This window comes from Lissotriton vulgaris, chromosome 6 (assembly GCF_964263255.1).
Source record: "Lissotriton vulgaris chromosome 6, aLisVul1.2, whole genome shotgun sequence".
Classification (NCBI taxonomy): Eukaryota; Metazoa; Chordata; class Amphibia; order Caudata; family Salamandridae; genus Lissotriton; species Lissotriton vulgaris.
The window spans coordinates 830,578,199-830,600,049 of NC_141694.1; the positions used below are offsets into that span (position 1 = coordinate 830,578,199).

Genomic DNA, 21,851 nt, shown 5'->3' on the forward strand with positions numbered 1-21,851 from the left:
GGGCTTGTCTTTCCTGAGCAGTGTTATTATCAGTGCCTGCCGTAGCGATGGCGGTAGTTTCCCCGCCTCATGTGCCTCAGCATACACCTCTAGAACTCTAAATAAAAATATTATCACTTACTGGGAGCAACATTCCTCTAGCCCTCTGACTGCGACAAAATGGTTCCAAATATGGAAATCGATTACCCATAATAAAATATCCCCGGTCTTATCTCAAACAAAAATTTGGCTCATCCATAAAGCCTTCTGGAACCTGCTCGATTACACTCACAACATCTCCGCCCAGATCCGATCTGCTGGTACTGTAAGGAAGAAGTAGGCCATTCAGCTCACCTTATTCACTGCAAAGCTTCATCAACATTTTGGGACCATGTATTCACATTCTTATCTAAACTATGCCACATTTCCAATCACTGTCTGAAAACCATTCTTCCTGGTGGCCTTTTTGAGCAGCGTGGGCAGACTGTGTGTAGTACAGGGCCTGATGGGAGAGGTGGCCATTGATAATACTCCTCCTCCCACTCAGCACAAAAAGCCTACCTGGAATTGCTAACTAAAAAAAGAGAATTCTCCTCTCTAATTGCTGGCTTTCTTAATGCTGATATAGTAAACCAAGCGGACAAAGCACTATTGGACCTCTTACTCACACCCGCAATAAAAATTGTCCTGAATAACTGGAAAGACACACATAAGGCTTCATTCAAATGCTGGATAAATTGGATTATACACATTAGGGGTACAGATAACATCGCTCTTCAAAACTCACCTTGAAAACCATCAGTGAGACATATTTGGGACAAGTTAGATGTATATTTTGCCACATACAGACCACCATGTCTACTTCATAAATACTATCCATATTATGTTTCCCCTTCACAACTCCTCAGTCAAAGTCCGAGACCCATGAATGGACTCTTTCCCAAAATTCTCTTACGGGACCCGTGAATCTAATGCTTACTTTGATGCACACAGGAACTACAGGCGTAGTTGATCAATCTAGCTCTACCACTATAGGACTTCACTTCCATATATAAAATTGATGTTATCCAATACAGTTATCTGCAGGCCAGTCTTTTAATTCTTTTAATATATATTTCTTTTTTAATTCTAGCATTAACATTGGTCACTCATTGGTTAGTTGTATATAATGCTTTATATTACCTTGTACTTTTATAATGTTTGGAACGCTACCACCTACTTTTTACTCTTCTAAAATGATTACATTGTTTATCTAGCTGATGTGTCCCACCAACTGGCATAAGCATCCATTACTCCTTCTATTTTTCTCTGTACACTGTTTGCTTTTTTGAAAATAACTAATAAAATCCTTAGAAATGAGGAAAAAAAAGACACGCTTTCCATTAAAATCTTGAAGTACAAGAGAAAAGGTGCATAGCATCTTTCTTGCAATCTCATAAAGAGTAGTAGTCAAATATTTATATGCAAGCCAAAGACAAACAGAATCATTCATGAGATACATCTTCAACTACTTCAGCTTAACACCAAGAAAAGAGATCATAATTCACAAAAGGGCAAAACCCTCCAACAGAACTCCCTTTCATGAAAATCTCTGAAACTGCCACCAGATATTCTAAAGATCATGCTCAGAGCCCGAAAGGTGATCATTCTTGAGCTGCTAACCTGGACATCTCTGCCACCCATTTCTTGCCTATCATCATCTGCTTCCATTTCAAATCCTACAGACTTATCTTTTTGCCCAAACACTATAGCCTTCTTAACCCAAAGTGTATTAAATGTATTCAGCAGACAAAGATGATACACTCTTTGTTTTGTAAGTTTTATTTTCATTTTAATCAAAGCAATACAGGCAGGTATAGATAATGGAGATCATCAAAATAAACGTATATTTCAAATATATAGGAAATCCATCTGTGTGTTCCATAGTGTCGTATGCAAGCAGTGATATAACAGTGAGGTCGCCACCTATGATCACTCTAAGACAATAAGTGAATTCCCACTGTGAGAGCATGGAAACAGTACGTACTATAATCGAAGGAGGCTTCAAGTTGTATGTTTCAAACCAGCCAGATATGAATGTAGTGGAGCCCATATATCCCTAGGTCTAGAGATGAGGAGAGGAGAAAATTGTAATTTTCTGCATGCTCAGAGCAGGTGGTGACATCTCAGATCCATTGGGCATACCTAGGAGGGTCCTGGGATTTCCAAGACATGACCATTCTAAGTTTCCCCAGCAGCAGATTCAGAGCCACAAGTTTACGGTATGGTTCTGGGATATCTCTGACGTAACCTAGGCGTGCTACCATTGGAGTAAAGTTTAAGTCCGAAATTGTTGTTGACTGCAGTTCCTGGTCGACTTTCACCAGTATGCAAACATTCCGGGGCACGAATAAGGTCAAACGTAGAAAATTAGCGCTGAAGGGCCCACATCTCCAACAGTTTGCGCTGGGGAGAGGCCATATTTAAACAATGCAGTGGGGTGTAATAACCTCCTACACAATTCTTAAAGGTAGACATTATTTTGATACTAGGTACCAAGTTGTGAATGGTGAGCCATATTAGTTTTTGTTGCCAACGTGTCCATTATTTTTTTTTTTTAGAACTGATGAGCTGGAGTCCCAGCTCCTCCTTCCTGTAAATTGCTGGGATCATGTAAATGAGCTGAAATTGTGATTATGAAGTCGCAATCGCAAGAACAAATACATTTCATGAAATGTAAAAAGGAAGAAAGAAAACTCACATTTTCATATATACTGAGCAGAAAATAATGTGCTCAATTAATTTCATATTTTTTTTTGTTAAGAGCACACTACTAATTGCAATAACCAACAATAACCACTAGATTAAACATTAACCTTTGATACCGGAGTAGCGTGCTACTTGCCGTAAAGTGCTTCAACGCATCGTATGGGGTAATAAGGGCGCTATATAAATACTATTACAATCTGTTGAAATAAACTCAATCTAACGGACTGTTTAGAGGTGCAAACTTTAGGGCTGCATATATGAGCAAAGTAACATGAGCATTCTGTTTTTTAAGTCTTTTCCAAAACTCACCTGAAACTTGTCATTGAAGACCATGACAAGGATTTCAAAGGGTTGCCCTTTCTTGATTGGCATCTGGTAAGTAATCTCCTCGCGGCCCCACCGCTCGTGCTGCAAAGTATTGCAAACTATACAGCCTGATCTTTTGAAGCGGGGGTTGAAGTGAAAGGCCACATCTGCACGTGGTTCAATGCTACTCCCACACTGGAAGTCCACTTGGAACCTGAAAACAGATTACATTCATAAATATATCTTTAGTTAAACAATACTACATTACTGTGAATGTTAATGCATTGATACTTGCCGTCGCCCTAAATACCTCTTTGGAGTCTTTACAGAGGCGCATTTCGCTGTGGGAAGGAGACAGTGGCAGTGTCCCCGACCCGCTTGGCGATCTGACCTGACCTGGGCAGTAAGAGCTTGATAGCGCTTTTTAAAAATTACATTTAGCAGTGATATTGTGTCTTTTAAATTGTGTTCTTTTTTAAAATTCAATACCCCCCTACACCACACGCCATTACTGACTACCGGAGCCGCCTCCCTGACACTCCTCGTGGGGACCTGCAGGCACTTCCGGTCGGCCGGCACGAAGAGCGGTTAGCGCTCTAGTGATTGACTTCCTCTGGGCTATTTAGGCGGAGCAGGGGCGCATTTCGCTGTGGGAAGGAGACAGTGGCAGTGTCCCCGACCCGCTTGGCGATCTGACCTGACCTGGGCAGTAAGAGCTTGATAGAGCTTTTTAAAAATTACATTTAGCAGTGATATTGTGTCTTTTAAATTGTGTTCTTTTTTAAAATTCAATACCCCCCTGCACCACACGCCATTACTGACTACCGGAGCCGCCTCCCTGACACTCCTCGTGGGGACCTGCAGGCACTTCCGGTCGGCCGGCACGAAGAGCGGTTAGCGCTCTAGTGATTGACTTCCTCTGGGCTATTTAGCCCTCGCAGTACCACGAGCGCCCAGCGATCGCGCGCAGCCCCGCCGAAGACCCGCCAAAGAGCTGCCCGTCTGCGCCCGTCCGCGACAGGACGTGGCTTAGGGGCTAGGGCCCATGTGTTATGGACCCTACTAATTCAGGTACTCGTTTTATTTCCTATCCCGCTAGTTCCCTGCGCCAGCAACAACCCACGAGTATCTGTGCTACACGATTATCCTGTAAGCTACTCGAGGGTTGCTTTTCATGTCGACAATGTCGTTATCAATCAATTGTGCCAACAGACAGCTCCCACGGCAATGTAACCACATTAGCATCTCCCCTAGAACTTAAGTGTCTTCTCCTTAATGTACGGTCCCTTCCTAAACACCAACTTCAGATCTGGGATCTGATTTTTTCCCAGCAACCTGACATATGTTTTTTTACCGAAACGTGGATGAAACCCCATACTATAACTGCAATAACATTAGGGGTCCCAGCAGGTTATAAAATCATACATGTGGATAGGCCAATTAAAACAGGAGGTGGATTAGCTATCATATTTAAAGACACCTTTAAGATAGCAATGTTAGAACAAAGCTCCACCCCTCTTCTGGAAATCATGGTATTCAAAATTAACCTAGCAAGCAATATCTCATGGAAGGGCGCACTAATATATCGCCCACCGGGACAGAATCCAGATTTTGCTCTGTCTCTTCTGGAATTACTGGCCCCCCATGTTAGAGCTAAGGAGGACTTCTTTCTCCTTGGTGATTTTGATGTACATATGGACAACCCTGAAGACCTTGAATCAATTCAACAAACAGCAGATCTGTCCAATCTTGGACTAGAGATAAAAAATAGTGGGGCGACTCATATAGCGGGTCACACCCTTGACTCTATATTTTCCAACTGCACTAAAATCAGGTGCCTCCCTGCTACAGAAATCCACTGGACAGACCACTTTTTGATTGAGTTCTATCTGGCAGGACCTACCAAACGATAACCCAGAACACCACCTCCTCCTATTTATCGCCGCCAATGGCATAAAATATCAGTTGAAAATCTGCGTGAACATTGGCAACAACCTCAGTTCTCCGAAGTAGACTCAGCCGAAGCGGCACTGGAAAAGTACAATAATTCTCTTAAACTAGCTATTGACACCCTCGCCCCGCTAAAACTTCATAAGCAGTACCCCCCTACCAAACAAGAAAAGTGGTATACCCTTGACCTCAGGAAAGAAAAACAGAAATGTAGGAGGCTAGAAAAAGCGTGGAGGAAATCTAAAAATGAGCAGGAAAGGAAAATGTTTTTAGAAGCTCAGTCAAATTACTATAAAAATATAAAACTTGCAAGGAAAAATAATTTATCCCTACAACTAGATGAGGCGGGAAACTGTCCGAGGGAATTATTCAAAATCCTGCTAAGTTTTGTAAAACCGTCTAGTGAGAGCCCTGACGATGCCTCACAGACACTGTGCGATGAGATCTCCATGTTCTTTGAGGACAAAATAAATTTGATTTACAAGAAAATCATTGCTTCTCAAGGCACAGAAACTCGGCCCTCCCCCCCATGTGTATCCTCTGCACATACTAAAAACACCTTTCTTACTATTCCACCAGTCAGTGATTTAGATCTTCCACTCCTCATTAACCACATGAAAACTGGCTCCCCAAATGATCACCTTCCTGCTAAAATGGTGGCCCCTTTGATTTCCATCCTGGGACCCTCCATTCAGTCAGTTATGAATACCTCACTGGCGAAAGGACAAGTCCCGAGGGAATGGAAGATAGCGGTGGTAAACCCTATAAGGAAGAAAGCGGCCTCCCCCTGGACAGATCTTTCCAACCTCCGGCCCATCTCCCTCCTACCCTACATCGGTAAAATGACAGAGAAGCACGTGAACACCCACCTATCGAATCACCTCGAAGCAGCAGAAGGCCTGGACCCCTCTCAATCTGGGTTCAGGCCAAACCACAGCACCGAATCGGCCCTACTAGAAGTGACCAATAACATCAGGTTGACACTGGATAGTGGGGGGTCTATGATTCTGGTGCTGTTGGATCTGTCTGCTGCTTTCGATACGGTGTCTCACAAAGTGCTTCTCGACCGTCTGAGGGATGTAGGGCTGGGAGGTGCAGCCCTGTCTTGGGTGGAAAGCTTCCTCTCCTGCTGCTCTCAAGAAGTCAGGCTGGGCTCCCATAAATCCACCTCCAGGGAGCTCACCAGGGGTGTGCCACAGGGCTCATGCCTTAGCCCCACATTATTTAATGTGTATGTGGCCCCCCTGGCCACTTAGTGAGGCCATATGGGTTTACCCCGATATCCTACGCTGACGACACCCAGCTGCTGTTCCCCTTTAAAACTTTTACACCTGCCCTGCAAAAATCCTTTGCAGAAGGCATGAGGGCCGTGTCAAGATGGATTGCCTACAATGCAACGTGGGCAAAACGGAAGTTTTATTGTTCGGGGAGGCGGCAACATTATGGTCCGGGGAGTGGTGGCCCACAGAACTAGGACCAGTTCCTGTCCCAAAGCAGACTGTCAAAAACTTGGGGGTGTTATTCGATCAAGCCTTGACTTTTAAACATCATGTCAACCAAGTTGCTGGCACATGCTTTAGGGCCATCGGACTATTGAAAAGGGTGTTCCCCTATATACCTGATAGTCACAGGAAAACCCTAGTCCAGGCACTAGTGATCAGTAGATTGGACTACTGCAATGGCCTTCTATTGTCAACTAATGAAGGCCAATTAAACAAATTGCAAGTAGTCCAAAACACGGCGGCGAGGTTAGTCCTCAATGTTCCATCTAGAACTCCCTCCCGTCCTCTACTAGCCAAACTCCACTGGTTGCCAGTGCGGCAACGCACGAAGTTCAAAATTCTGTGTACCATTCATAGATGCCTGACAGGAAAGGGCCCCAAATATCTGACTAAAGCTTTTCAACCCTATGTTCCAGGCCGATCACTTCGATCGAGTAATCTCCATTTACTACAGGTCCCTAAAATAAGAAAATCTCGTCAGGGAGGTCGTGCTCTGGCACACACAGGACCCGCTCTCTGGAACTCCCTTCCCCTTAAACTCAAACTCATCACCAACCATTTATCCTTTCGTAAAACCCTCAAGACTCACCTTTTTACTATTAATTAATCAGCTCATGACTCACTACCTCTGTAAATGACAAGGCATGGTACAAATCTCCTTATCCAGCACAAGCGCGGAGATACCCCTTCGAGGATTTATTCAGGCGCTATTAAAGCACATAAATAAACATAAATAAATAAATACACTACCAAACCGCTACATATTGATTATCTCCAGGAGCATTAGAGCTAGTAACTGACACAAGCGGCTTTAAAGCATCATCTCGCTTATTGTTATTGCTGTACCTTCTTTGCCAAATTACTGTCTGTGAAGATTACAAAGTCCCAACTAAGAACTGGAGCACTTGCCTTGTTCTACGAACTGTACTGGGAGAAATGCTGCTGAATTTGTAAATATAAGCATTTGCATTGCAATGGGTATCGCTTTTTAGAAAGTTTGACCTATTGGTATTGTAAATAACAATGCCTTTTATTAATGCAGGTTTAAAAAACAAATAAAATGAATTGTTATTTACAATGTCAACAGCTCAAATTCTCGCAATTGCGAGACCTATTGCATTGCAAATGCTTGTTAGCTGTGTTTTGTGATTGAAAGCACTGGCTGGACCATAATTTATTAACTGTTGTTATTTGCTAGATTGAGCACTAAGTCTCTGCCTCTCAGTAGTTTTATGCTTACTTCCTTAGCTCCTATGTTTTTTTTAAACGTCTTTTTATTAAACAATAATAAACATATACAATACAAAACTGACCAGAGCGCATTGAGTGACTGCCAATGTATACAATGAGAACATAGACCTCCACCAAAAATTTTAGACAGAATACAGAATTGTGAAGCGCGGGCTTAGGCGTCCTCCGGTTCCATATTCCATATTATCAGGATCTACATCAGGTGGTTCACAGATGTCACCCCGGAAGGCATTCCACGCTCCCCAGACCTTGCCCCACTTGCGGGGTCGCCCCCTCGATACATACACAGACTTCTCCCGGAACATACACCAGTCGAGGTCCTCCATCCACTTCCCAACCCGAGGCGCTCGAGCAGCACCCCAGAGTTGTGTAATATTTCGTTTAGCTACCGCACAAGCTAGTGTGACCCAGAGTTTACCATGGATCGAAAGGTCAGAGGGTGTTTGGGGTGGTGGCAGCTCCCTTTGCCCTCTGCTTAGCTTGTGGCCATAACATTATCGAACAGTGGTGATTTTAATACTGTGCGTTCGAACTTTTAATCGGAAAGATCGTATTTTCCATTTTATTTCTATTTCACTCTGCCTAACCTTTTTGTTATACAGGAACATCGCGTGGGTGCTCAGACTCACTCGGTAGTCTTTTTACACGCCTCTCCGGGCCCCTTTCAGCGCGACTGGTGCTCCGGTCGTGGCGAGGGCGGGCGGCCATCTTAGGAGTAGTCCTTCTCCCCAGCAGAACCGGTGGCAGCGTTCTAGCTGGGGGAGAGAGGACTCGGCATAAAATTAGCATGCCTCCATCAACGCGCAGCGGTCGCGCATGGCGGGCGCGCCTTAGGCGCGCCGAAGGTAAGCCAAAGGTCAGCCCGTCTGCGACCGTCCGCGCCTCGGACGCGGCGGACGCTGGACGGGCTGGCAAACAGGCCCAGACCACGACTATAACTAATATTAGTTATACTCGTTCGTCTTTGATATCCTTACGCCCATCATTAGATAAAGGTCTGCCATGTGCTACTATTGACCCTGTTAGGCTCAGCTCTTGCCCGGCCTGCGGTTTTGCATGCGGTATCAATAACTCTACTTCACTGAAATCCAGCTTTGATGTGGCCTCTATTTCAGCAGCCCTAATAAATGCACGATCAATGTGTAAACATGCCTTAGAAACCTTCTCTTTGTTGGAAGAAGGTACTTTGGACCTGCTATTTATTACGGAAACTTGGTTGGATGGTTCGAGTGCTCCTGACATCGAACTAGCCATTCCAAGAGGGTTTAAGATCCGCAGGAAGGATAGGGTTAGTGGTAGAGGTGGAGGGTTAGCAATCATTTTTAGAGAGTCTTGGGAGCTTAATGTGGACGATTCAGATGATCTCGAGGACGGCGAGATTATGAATTTCTCGTTAGTTTTGTCCCCTCATTTCACTCTGGGTGGCTCCCTCATTTACCGCCCCCCCCCCCCCCCCGGCCCCGCGGGACGATTCCTTAAAGCTCTCTTGGAGACTCTCGTCCCCAGAGCAGTAAGATTCTCTCGTTTCTTGCTGCTTGGTGATTTAAACATTCATGTAGATTGTCAGGATCGTCAGGAAAGTAAGCTCCTATCTGACTCCTTTGACCTGGCCTCTCTTACCCAATGGGTTTCCTCCCCTACTCATTCGGGCGGTCACATTTTGGACGTCATCTGTTCTAACTTTTCATTGAAGATTGAAGCCCCCCAGATACTCACTTGGACTGATCACCAGCTTATTAGATTTTCTTGGTCAGCCTTGAAAGACTCACCTAAAGTCTACCTGAATACACGCCCCCAAAAATCAACGTAGGCAATTTTTCTGCTTGGCTGGATCAGAATAGGCACCAGTTGGGAGGAGATTTAGATTCTGCTGTGGAGATTTATGATAGGTGGATTCGAGCAGCCCTGTCTGTGTCTTCAAAGGCGACTGACCCCGGCAGAAGCAGGATGACTCCTTCACAACCATGGCATTCGCCCCATCTTCGAGCTGGTAAATTAGTCTGTAAAAAACTGGAGCGAGCTTGGAGGGTGGCTTATTGCCCACAAGCAAAGGCAGCTTACCGCTCTGCTCAGCGGGAATATTATGCCAACATCAAGCTGGCCAAAACTGAATATTTTGCCAGAAGAATTGAGAAGGCGAATAACAATAGCCGCTAGATCTTTTCTATAGTAAAAAGTTTCCTTTCTCCATGTGCTGAACAAATTTCTATCAAGCCCTCTACGGAATGGTGCGAAAGCCTTTCCTCCTTTTTCTTGACTAAAATTGCCAAAATCCAGCAAAGTCTCAGAGCTATCGGTGGGGGGAGCTGGACTGAGGATAGGGTTGGATCTAATGTTGAACCCACACACACCATGGAGAGCTTTGTCCCACCTTCGGTGGAGGACACCTTAGTGGCAATCAAATTGTTAAAATCTGGTGCCCCTGGTGATACCTGCCCGGCCCGGGTGTTGGCTGAAGTGGCAGAAGCAGTGGCACCTGAGGTTTCTCAAATAATGGGTCTATCTTTTACATCAGCCAGGGTTCCTAACGAATGGAAACAGGCTAAGTTGCTTTCTTTGTTAAAAAAGGTGGGTGCAGATCCTGCTGTGCCTAGTAATTACAGACCCATATCTCTACTACCAGCTATGGCAAAAATTGGGGAGAAACTTGCTTTCGCCCAGCTTAATGCCTTTGTAGAAACCTCGGAGGTCTTACACCCTTCCCAGTCTGGCTTCCGTGCAGCTTATAGCACTGAGTCGGCGCTGGTGGAGATTACTGAGGCCATTAGGGAGTGTCTGGACAGTGGCGGCAGAGCGGCTCTGATTTTATTAGACCTCTCTGCCGCGTTCGATACTGTCCCTCATTCACTCCTTCTAACCCGCCTAGCGGAGATTGGTGTGGTGGGCTCAGCACTGAAATGGGTAGAATCTTTTTTATCGGACAGGTCTCAGCAGGTCTGGATCCCACCTTTTTCATCCTCGGTCAGGCCCCTCACTACCGGGGTTCCTCAAGGCTCCACATTGAGTCCCCTGCTTTTTAATGTTTATCTTACCCCCCTTATTGTGCTGGCCGAACAAATGGGAGCAAAAATCATAGCGTACGCAGATGATACGCAGCTTTTATTTACCTGGAAGGATGCAGCAACTAATACAGAGGTTGTCCGTTTGTGCCTTTCCGCTGTGTTTAACTGGTTAGCAGCTGCACAGCTGAAGTGCAACGAAGACAAGACAGAAATTTTGCTGTATGGACAATTCCCATCCAACTTCAGAGAACTCTTGTGGCCGTCTGATTTTCCCCAGCCAGGCTCAGTTACTATCGCTGCCAAGAATTTGGGAGTCTGGTTCTGGTTCGGAGAGGATCTGAGATTCGAGGCACACATAAAAAAACTTACTGCTGTGTGCTTCGGCTCTCTAAAAGCCATGAGAAAGTTCTTCCCGTATCTGCCATCATCAGCTAGAGAGTCGGTTGCTAGAGCTTTAATTTTATCTAGGCTCGACTATGCCAACTCTCTTTTTAGCGGCACTCCAGCTTTCTTAGTTGCCCGACTGCAGATTATCCAAATTGCGACAGCACGGCTGCTGTATAACATTCCAAGCAGAGAAAGCGTGCGAGCACACCTAAAGGAACATCATTGGCTGCCGATCGCTCAAAGGATAACTTTTAAAATCCTCACTTTAGCATTTAAGGCAGTCCATGACATGGGACCATCCTATCTAAGAAAAAGATTCAGCCGCTATGTCCCCACACGGCCGCTACGTTCAGCCGGCTGTAATCTCTTGAGTGTGCCCCGCTTTCAGCGTGTACGAGTAGGAGGCTACTCGCTTGCTGTTGTCGCAGCTAGGACTTGGAACGCCCTTCTCCTCTCCCTGAGATCGACTGAAAATTTTGTTTCATTTAAGAAAGCACTAAAAACTCATCTTTTTAGAACAGCCTATTAGTGTCATTTTTCCTTTAGCTGGCCACTTGCTTGTTTTTCTTTTTTTGCGCCAGGATACTCTGGTAGTAATGGAGCGCGTTATAAAACAGCAAATAATAATAATAATAATAATAATAATAATAAGAGGGGTCCCATACATTCAGCAAACATCGACGCGCCTCCAACTCAATCCGCACTCCCCAAACTTCACTCATCTTCAGATGTATCCTAGTCCAGAAATCACGGACCCTTTCACACTCCCATAGGATATGTAGGAATGTACCAGGCATACCACACCCTCGTCGACAATCCCCAGATACTGCCAACCCCATTCTCATTTGCCAGAGGTGTAGGAGCGGTGCAAAATCCGTAGTTGTACCATGCGGAGTCTCCTCGGGACAGCCACTACCCTAGGGGATGAGACCGCCTCCCTCCAATCTTCTTCATCCAGAACCAAGCCATCTGCCACCCATTGCTCCCTTAGCCGCTCCAGGGGATCTCCAGAGTGGTTAACGAGTTTCCTATATGTCAGCGATATTGCTTTGGTGGGTACATGACCATCCAACAATCTGTCCTCCAGCGGGGAGGCCACCTGGAGTGGCACACCACTGGGGACCGCAGCATGTAGAGCGTGGCTGACCTGAAGGTATCTAAACCGTTTTGTATCATGCAGCTGATACTTGGCTTGCAACTCCTCAAACGTTAGCACCCTATCTTTGCCCCACACATCACGCACCTGAGTAATTCCAATCAAATCCCATCGGGCAAACCCTTTCGATTTCCAAAGAGTACCCAACTTCTCCGAACTCCACAAAGGTGTCGCTAGCGTTATTCGTCCCTCCCACTTGATGGCTCTGTTGGCCTCATGCCATACCCTTGTCGCTATCGCTGGAGGACCCACCAAAGGGAAACAATCGTTCCTCGCATAAAACACTCTGGTATACTCTCCCCCGGGCACCTGGCCCCGATCCATTGCGTAGCCCGGGTCAACCGGTGAGCCATAGATAGCGTGGTTGATAGGAGCCAGCTGGGACGCCCAATAGTACTTCCTGATATTAGGGAGACCCACGCCCCCATCATACCAGGGCAACATTAACTTTGACAAACCAATACGCGGTCTCCCCTCCCACAGCAGGCCACGCTGCAAAGATTCAATTTCATTAAAATACGACGGAGGTAACGGGTCAAAGGAATTCTGTATAGCGTACAGAAAGCACGGGAGGGCCATCATCTTGAAGAGGACTGCACGACCCGCCATAGAGATCGGCAATCCTTTCCATCTAGCGACATCACCTCGCAGTCTGGCTAGCGGGGGAGTAGATTCAGGTTGAAACGCACCTTGGGGTCTTTCGATATCTGGATCCCCAGGTAGCGAAAATTGACCAATTCTAGTTTAACCGGGCAGTTCAGCAGCACTCTAGGTGGATCACTGCTTAACACAAAAAGGACCGACTTCGCCCAGTTAATGGCGAAGTCGGAAAATCTCCCGAAAATAGGTAGGACATCCATAAAAACCACCAGGGAACTGTGAGGGGAGGTCAGGTACTATAGGATGTCGTCAGCATAGAGCGAGATCTTGTCCTCCCACTCTGGCGTCCAACGCAACCCTTTAATCGAACGGTCCCAGCGCATCCAGGCCGCGAGCGGCTCCAGTGCGAGGGCGAACAACAATGGTGAGAGAGGGCAACCCTGACGCGTGCCCCTCCCAAGTGCAAAGTCACAGGATCTATGTTTGTTAACGACCACACGAGACAGGGGGGCAGAGTAGAGTAGGCGAACCCAACCGATAAATTCGGGGAGATACGGCCACTCCACACGGTCAAAGGCCGTTGTGACATCCAGGGACGACAACACTGCCGGTTCATGGATGCGCGAAGCACCGGCCACCACCCCGTGAAGCCGTCGGAGATTAAGGGCAGTATTCCGGCGCGGCATAAAACAGCTCCTATGTTTTAAATTAAGTTTGTGTTGAAGACATGTGACGTTTTTACAGAGCAGATTGCTTTGCTATTGGTTGAAAGTCTGATGGTCCCAGACTACTGACTCCCGAGGGAGTGATGCACACCTGGTGGTTTGGACCAAACACTGAGGCAAACGGTAGGCGTAACAGCTGGAACCAAGGTTTAGGGGTTGTTCCAGCACCCCCATTCATGCCTTAGTGGAGGCCTGAGATTATTTTATTCTCACATTACCACTCTGGTGATGGTTCCAGCATCACCAGGCAGGTACGCGCACAGCCACTTTGGAGCTAAACTGGCTGAAAGCAGGAGATACTTGAACTACCGCACCAATAATGGAGGCATCAACCTCTATTAATGCCTTTTATGCCTCTGCAAAACATTCACACTAATTTCTTTTTGATGAATGTGGCCCGACATACTGGTAACAACCACTCAAAGCAAATGAGGTAGAAGTCCGGTGCTATGTGCCGCTCATTAGCATAATACTGCTGCAGCTGTCAGTTTCCAGATTGTGAAAAGAAAGGGTTCCTGTTCTGGAAACAGTGCGCCGTGTTGAGCGATAAACTCTGGATGCAGGGTTTTCAAGCTTTATGATTATCTTGCTGGCTCCCAGGAAATGTGCCTTCCAGCACCCTGCATCTTAGCAGTAGATCACTTCCAAGGCATGACGGCGGCTGCGAACAATCCCTCAGCAGATTCTGTGAAGAATGGATACTGACGAGAACAAGTGCTGACACGCCCACCGCCTCCTGAGAAGGGAGAAGTTAAAGCGAAGAGACGCAGCGCGGAGACAACGAGTCCAGTCCAGGTGGGAGGGCCTAAGGGAGACACATCGCGGTCACCAACCCTACTTCCAAAAGAAAATCGACAATAGATCTCGCAAGCAAGTAGCGCATGCGCTGTGACACTAGGCAAGATCTAAAAAAAGTCAAACGGAGTCCTGTGCACACACTTTTAAAGTTTAAGGTTCTGGAGTCAGAACTGAAAGTATATAACAAAATTCTTGGATAAATGATGGACATCAACAATCAATTTTCATGTGAAAACAAGTCTGTATTTCAATTTGGTCAGTACAAGCCAACAAACCAGCCGACACGTGTTTCGTCACACCGTGTTCAAGATGTGACTCTTCATGGCTGTTGGTTTGAGGTGGAAAACTGTAATGAACGAAAACAAATAATGAAAATTCGGTATGCGGCAATAATAATGAGTGTGGATGCAGGTGGGAGGAGAGTTCTCCTGGTGTCCGACACGTGGACACGAGGGCAGACTTGGATCCGATAAATCCAAGCGTGGGGAGATCTGTACTCCCGGTAGCTCAATGGCGGACTGCGTCGGTGTGTTTCCGGTTGCGGAATTGCGTTCATTACAGTTTTCCACCTCAAACTGACAGCTCTGAAGAGTACAGACTTGTTTTCACATGAAAATTTATTGTTGATGTCCACTATGCCCCTACATGCCAGTGGGTGGCATAGTGCGCTCCACACTGACCCCGCTCCACCCCGGAAATGACGGCGTCGCTTCGTCAGTCGCCTCGTATTCAGGGATGTATTACGCCCAGGGAGGAATCCACACTGGTCTCGGTGTATAGAGCAGGCAGGTGCGGTTGGATCAGCAGTGCAATAACCTTGCTCAATATTTTATATTCTGCAGACAGCATGGATAGGGGTCTGTAATTTACCAGCTCCAGGGTATCCCTATCTGGCTTAGGTATGGAGATCACCAGGGCCTGCATGGTGGACTTCGGCAAGTGTCCCTCCTCAAACGCCGTCCTATAGATCTTTTCCAGGACTGGCACCAATGTCTCAGCATAGGTCGAGTGAAACTCCACTGGGAGCCCGTCCATGCCCGGCGTCTTATTTCTATTTAGGTATTTAATTGCGGCGCGTATCTCATGTTGTGTGATAGGCCTCTCAATTGCCTTTTGTGTGTCCGCTGCTAGGGATGGGAAGGGGAGATCGCGCATAAACTCAGCTATCTGTCTAGAATCTTCTAGGCCCGTAGGAGCATAAAGTGCCTTCAGGTGGTCATGAAATGCCAAGTTAATGTCGGATTGGGTATGTACTAGGGCGCCCATCGGGTTACGGATTTGTGTAATTGTTGGTGGGTCCGGTCTATCCCGCACCAAACGTGCTAGGAGAGCCCCGGAGCGATCTGCTTCAGTGTGTTGCCTCCGCAGGTATGCCTTAAAAACTACGTTCCGCAGGGACTCTAGCGTTTCTGCGTGATCAATGTATACTTCCTGTAGTTCCCGTTTCTGTTCTGGATCTACACTCTCCTCTCGTTCAAGTCTCTTCAGTCGTTCCTCCACCTCGCACAGTTTCTTGTGTATTTCTTGCCTGGCCCATACTAATTGACCTATCGCTGCCCCCCGAACCACCACTTTCATTGCATTCCATACCACCAAATTAGAGGAAGCGGAATCCCAATTGTCCTCCAAATAGTGTGTCAGAGTGTCTGATAGGGTCGCCCGAAACGGTCCATCCTCCAGGAGATGTGGGTTAAGACTCCAAGTCGGTACCAGGGTCGGCACTCTACCCCAGTGAAGAGTGAATGTTAGGGGCCGATGGTCCGAAAAGGTTTTTGCCTGATACTCCGAGGGGCCGACCGACGTAACCAGAGTTCGGGAACACAGGAAACGATCTATGCGGGTGTGTAAGTCATGTACAGGGGAATAAAAGGAGTACTCTCTATAGGAGGGGTGTAGCGTTCTCCAGCAATCAGTCAGTCCCCAGCCATCTGCCCATGTAACAAATGTCTCAGTCAGCTTCGTGGCACCGGCCGTCTGAAGGGGGTGTGTGATCTGTCAAGGTCCAGATCCAACACAGTGTTCCAGTCCCCCCCTCACCCACCCCCCCCCGAGTACCCAGGGGATATCAGCCCAGTCTGATAGTGCCATCCCCAACTGGTGTAGAAATTTATCTTGGTCATAATTCGGGGCATATACACCACCCAGGATTATCAGTGTGCCATCTAGGGTGCCCTTAACCAGAATATACCTGCCCTGATCATCCACCCTCCTTTCCAATTCCACAAAAGGTGTCCCGTGGTGAACCCAAATGGTCGCACCCCTAGAGAAAGCAGAGTATGACGTGGAATAAACAGTGCCCCTCCATTTTTTCCTCAGCTTGAGCACTTCTGAAGTCGTGAGGTGTGATTCTTGTATGAAAGCTATGTGTGTCTGCTGTCTGAGGAGGAAAGAGTGGAATCTATGTCGTTTGTGCACTGCCCCTAGACCCCGCACATTCCACAGGTAATGAGCTTGTACAACCCAGCCTTCTCAGCCATGATCAATCGTAGTCAGGTCTATTAGTGTCAGTAGTCGTTTGCTTTGGTCCCTACAGATAAGCGCCCAGGAGAATGCATACCCCAAAGTTTTTAACAAAAACAGAACCAACTCGGCACAGCGGTGCAACCCAACTGAGCCCAACACAAAACAGTGTAACATAAACATCCGAAGTCTTGTGCTTTCGCCATTGGGGGGGGGGGGGAGGGGCAAGCACACACACGCTCATGATGTTGTCATCAGGCGCTGCCAGCTCGACGGTAGGCCAGCCAGAGAGTCTATCGTACAAGGAATATCAAAGCACAATTCGAAACGGTCGCCGCGGGGCACTTAACAGGTCCCTCTCATCACCCCATAGAAGTGTCCTCTGCATAAAGCCTCATTATACAAGGTGGGTTCTTAGTAGCGCCATCCGGTTGTCACCAGAGTCCACGTCCACCCCCCACCCCACAATTATATAACTACTCAAAACCATTACAGGGTCTGCACAGTGCAATAGAGGCAAAGGATACAGTGGAGTGTATTCGAAGGGACCGTTCCAGGGTGTCTTAGCCATCCAGTCAATTATCCATTATCTCATCTGCAGCCTGTGGTGTGACCGTGGGGAACAGGACTACGCTGTTCTCCGAGTCCGATTACAGTGTGCCATCTTCCAAATCCGTATTCATTCTCGCTGCATCCTCCCTAAAGTTTCCAGCCATCGACAGAGTCTCGAGCTGGTCCTTCTTCTGTTGCGCCCGGGACGGGCCTCATCGGTCCCCCTCCTTCCCAGTCCCCGGGGATCCACGGTCGTCACGGTCCGCATCTGCTGTTGATTTGCCAGTAGCGACCATTTGGGAACTATCCTGGCTACCATCAATGCCCATCACTTCCAGCCATTCATCTGCGTCAGCGGGACTTTCAAAAAAATGAGTTTTCCGGTCATATATCACCTTCAGACGGGCGGGAAAAAGGAGTGCATATTTTAGCTGTGCCCTCCTAAGTCTCTTTTTAACCTTCAGGTACGACGCTCGCCGTTTTTGCACAATGTTCGTATAGTCTGGGTAAAGGGACACCCTCTGGTTCTCAAAGGGAATAGTGGCCTTCTATCTGGCTCTCTGAAGGAGGACATCCCGATCCCGGTAATTTAGGATACGAACTATCAAAGGGCGCGGTGGGCGTCCCGGTCTAGGCGGACCGGACGGGATCCTATGCGCACGTTCCATGCAGAAGTGTGGGGATAGTCCTTCAGTCGCAATCTGGTCTCGGAACCAAGTTTCCATAAACTCCGCAGCCCTCGTCCCCTCGCATCTTTCCGGCAGTCCGATCACCCTTATATTATTGAGGCAATTTCGCCCTTCTGCATCCTCCACCCTATCCATCAAGGATGTGACCTGGTTCTGCAGCTCCTGTATAGAGGTAGTGTGTTCCGTCACTGTTGGTGTAAGGTCTGCAACCGCCAGTCCCTGGTCCTTGACCTTCTCCGCTAGTTTGGCGTGATCCGCCTTGAGAAGAGAGAAGTTGGTGGTGTGGAGAAGTGTGGCTCAATGGTTAGAGCGGCAGACCCTGATGCAGAGGTCTAGCCCGGGACCAGGGTTCAATTCCCCGCCTCTGTGGGTCTTGGGCTCAAAATTCCACGGACCTGATAATTCTCGCCTCGGTGCCTTTTACAATCATGGAGTCCCACTCTGCAACTCTGGGCAATAGCTTGCTTAATCTCCACAACGGCCCTCACAACGATAAGGATGCCTGGCCTCCACCTTGGGGGTGCCCAGGAGTGGACGCCTCACAGGGAAAGCCAGGATGGGTTCCACAGCGTTATTCGTACAGCGCCTTGAGACCCTTGCGGGTGAGTAGTGCGCTATACAAGTATCAATTTACATTACAGTACATTTACATTTGTTGTTCCATCGCTATTCTAGAGTCTCAGATTTCCTGAAGGATAAGGTCAAGCTTGTCCATTTGTTGTGCGCCCGGCTGGGCAATCTCCGCCGCCCCCGGACGGCCCCCGCCGTCTCCTGCCCCAGTTCGCTGCTGGGGCCCATCCGAATCCCCCTGACCCTCTGCAGGTTTCGGTCCTCTTCGTACCATGTCGTCCGATCTCCGGGGTCGGCCTCCCACAGTGTGCAGTCCTAGCGTCAATCCCGCACCCGCAGGACGGGTACCACTTTCCGGACAGCGCTGGGGTCCGTCCTCCAGGGTATTCAGCCGCGTGGTATAGCGGGGGCAGGGGGATAATCAGTACTGCCCGCACCAGGCCGATCCAAGAGCAGAGCGCATGGCACTCGGACCCTCCTCGGTGTCTCTCCAATCCAGAGGTTCCCCCCTGTCAGGGTCCGCTCCCCCACGGTCCGCCGAGGGCAGCAATCTCATCCGCAGCAGTCCCCAGGCACCGTCCTGCCACCCGTCCGGCGAAATCAGGGAGCCAGTACCCTTTCCTGTGCTCCACCGTCTCTCTGTCACTCTTGTCCTCTCTCTTCACAGGCACCTCACTGTTCCCCCGCCCCACTACGGATCGATGTAGAAAACCCCACCTGCCTGTCAGAGCTGTCAATGGGGGGGCACCGTCCTGCCACCCGTCCGGCGAAATCAGGGAGCCAGTACCCTTTCCTGTGCTCCACCGTCTCTCTGTCACTCTTGTCCTCTCTCTTCACAGGCACCTCACTGTTCCCCGCCCCACTACGGATCGATGTAAAAAACCCCACCTGCCTGTCAGGGCCGTCAATGGGGGGTGAGAGAGAGACGCGGGGGCGGGCGAGAGGTCCCGCCACCCCAGGCTCACGCTGTGTCCCCTCAGTAACACCGCCTCACCTCCGGGCTGCAGGAGTCCAGGCACTGGCCCTCCACAGTGCGTTCAAAATGGCGCAGAGGGGGATTCTCAGATTCTCCTCGGCGTGGCCTCAATCCGCGCAGCTTGTCCGACCGTATCGCCTCTCCACACCACCTCGGTCTGAGCGGAGACTAGCACGGGGGGGAAGGCACCGACCCCAGCCTCCCCCGCCGCAGCCACCAGGTCCTCGCCACGGTCGCTTGCCGCACAGCAGTAATGGAGCCTGTAGGGTTCCTCAAGAGCCCTCCAGGGCGGCCACAACAGCGTGTCCCTTTCCTCCCCGGCAGTCCGTCCTCTGGACCCCAGGTTCTGGTCAAGCTCCAGGCGGGGGAGGTGGTTGTTCCGGTTTCGCGCCCCGCCGCCGAGGGAGGCCCACCGCTCCACTCTGTCTCGCTTCCGGCCGGTCTCAGCTCTTCGCACCCGGCCGCTCTGCAGGCCGGCCGGGCGCAGCCGCCACTGTGCTCCCCGGCTCCAAATGCTCCCGCCGTCCGGGAGGCCCCGACCGTCCCCGGGCTCGTCGAAGGTCGGCTGTGTTCAAATCCGGGCCCAGAGCAGCAGTCCAGTTCCCTCAGCAATCGCCGGTCTGCTTGCTCTTTAGACCGCGACCGCAGCACCGCCTCTTCAGGATCTAGCTCTCGGCCTGGCCCGGAGCTTTAGCAAGCGCCGTCTGCCATCGTGGCTGTAAGTATTCACAGGAAGAGAGATTAGCTGAAAAGGATTGTTTTGCTGTGAGAGAGTTGCAGAAGATGCAGATGCCACTTCCTATTTTCTTGACGTGGTCTAGTCTGATAATGTTGTGGCTGGGAGGGACTAGTATGTCAAGGATAGGACCAGAGGAGTTGTTGAGCCAGGTTTCTGTGAGGACAAGGAGGTCCAGTTATTGGGCAAGGATGAGATCTGCAAGGTCTGCAGCATGTTTAACCGCTGACCTGCAGTTTAGTAACATGCAGTTCAGGTGAGGTTTGTGCAGGCTATCAGTGAGCGGTGGGTGTGTGAAGGGGATCTGCATGAGATTATTGATGTTTAGGGCATTGGTGTTGAGTCTAGGTGCTCTGTAAGGGTTAGGTGCGATGCTTTGGGTGGGTTCATAGGAGCATTGCTTAGGACTATTCAAGCTGGGGGCAGGTAGTGGGGCAGTATGTGCTGATCCAGAAGGGACTGAGGTGTGTGAGTGCGGAGAGGTGTACGATCTGAGTAGGGAGATAATATCTGGTTCAAAAAAAGAATTCAGGGACCTGGAGGGTCTAGATGGGGCATTCGGGTAGGGGGTGGTGTTCCAGTTCTGAACTGAGAGAATATTTGGTACTGAGAGAGGATTCATGTTCCAGGAGGTTCTAGCTGGAGCATTAGGATAGGGGTTGGCATTCCAGTTCTGGATTGGGGGTTTCAACTGAAAGATCTTGTTGGAGGAGGGATCAAGTGCCAGCTCTTTGGTTGACTCAATACGTTTTTGAATGACAATTTTGAGAGATAGAAGTTTATTTCCTTGAGTTTAGCAGCAGGCTCTGAATAAGGATTATGTATCACATGGAGGGGAGGGGGAGGATTGGACAGTGGGAGGGGCGGGGGGAGACCATGCTGGTTGAGGGGTGAAGTCAGCAAGAGGGGAGGCCTCTTTGTGATGAGCGGGAGTGCAAGGAGAGCAGGCAATGGGATGGAGGTTGGGAGAAGGGGGGTTGTGAGAGTTCCCACTGCCAGGTAGGGGAGTGCCAGAAGAGAGGGCAATGGGATGGAAGTTAGGAGAGGGGGGGTTGGGAGAATTCCCAATGTCATGTAATGGACTGCCAGGAGAGTGGGTAATGGGAGTGAGGTTCGAGGAAAGGGGGTTAGGGGAAGGGCAGTTAGGGGAAGGGAGGTTAGACGAATTTCTGTTGCAGCGCGGGTGAGCCGGGGAGAGGAGGTTAGGGGAAGGGAGGTTAGATGAGTTTCCTTGTAGCGTGGGTGAGCCGGCTGTTGACTGAGAAGGTGAAGATAGGGGGAAATGGTGGGTGACAGGGAGGTGTCGGAGAGGAGGGTGAGACATTTATGGAAACCGTGCTTCAAATTTTTGGCACCATGCTGCACGTCTTTGAGTCCCAGAGGGGTCCAGTCAGGCTAATGCCAGCAGGTCCTGCCTCAGCACAGTCTGTGCCCCTCAAATCTGCTTAGGGTCCAGCTGCGACA

The 21,851-nt window shown here is 48.9% G+C and overlaps 1 protein-coding gene across 1 annotated transcript in view; it reads right to left on the reverse strand.

The window, feature by feature from the left end:
- Positions 1 to 21,851, reverse strand: part of LGALS8 (galectin 8) — a 273,575-nt gene that overhangs the window by 130,342 nt on the left and 121,382 nt on the right. Inside the window, exon 4 of the mRNA XM_086926860.1 lies at positions 3,037 to 3,247. Coding sequence (XP_086782986.1) covers positions 3,037 to 3,247 — 211 coding nt within the window. The remainder of the gene's footprint in view (positions 1 to 3,036; positions 3,248 to 21,851) is intronic.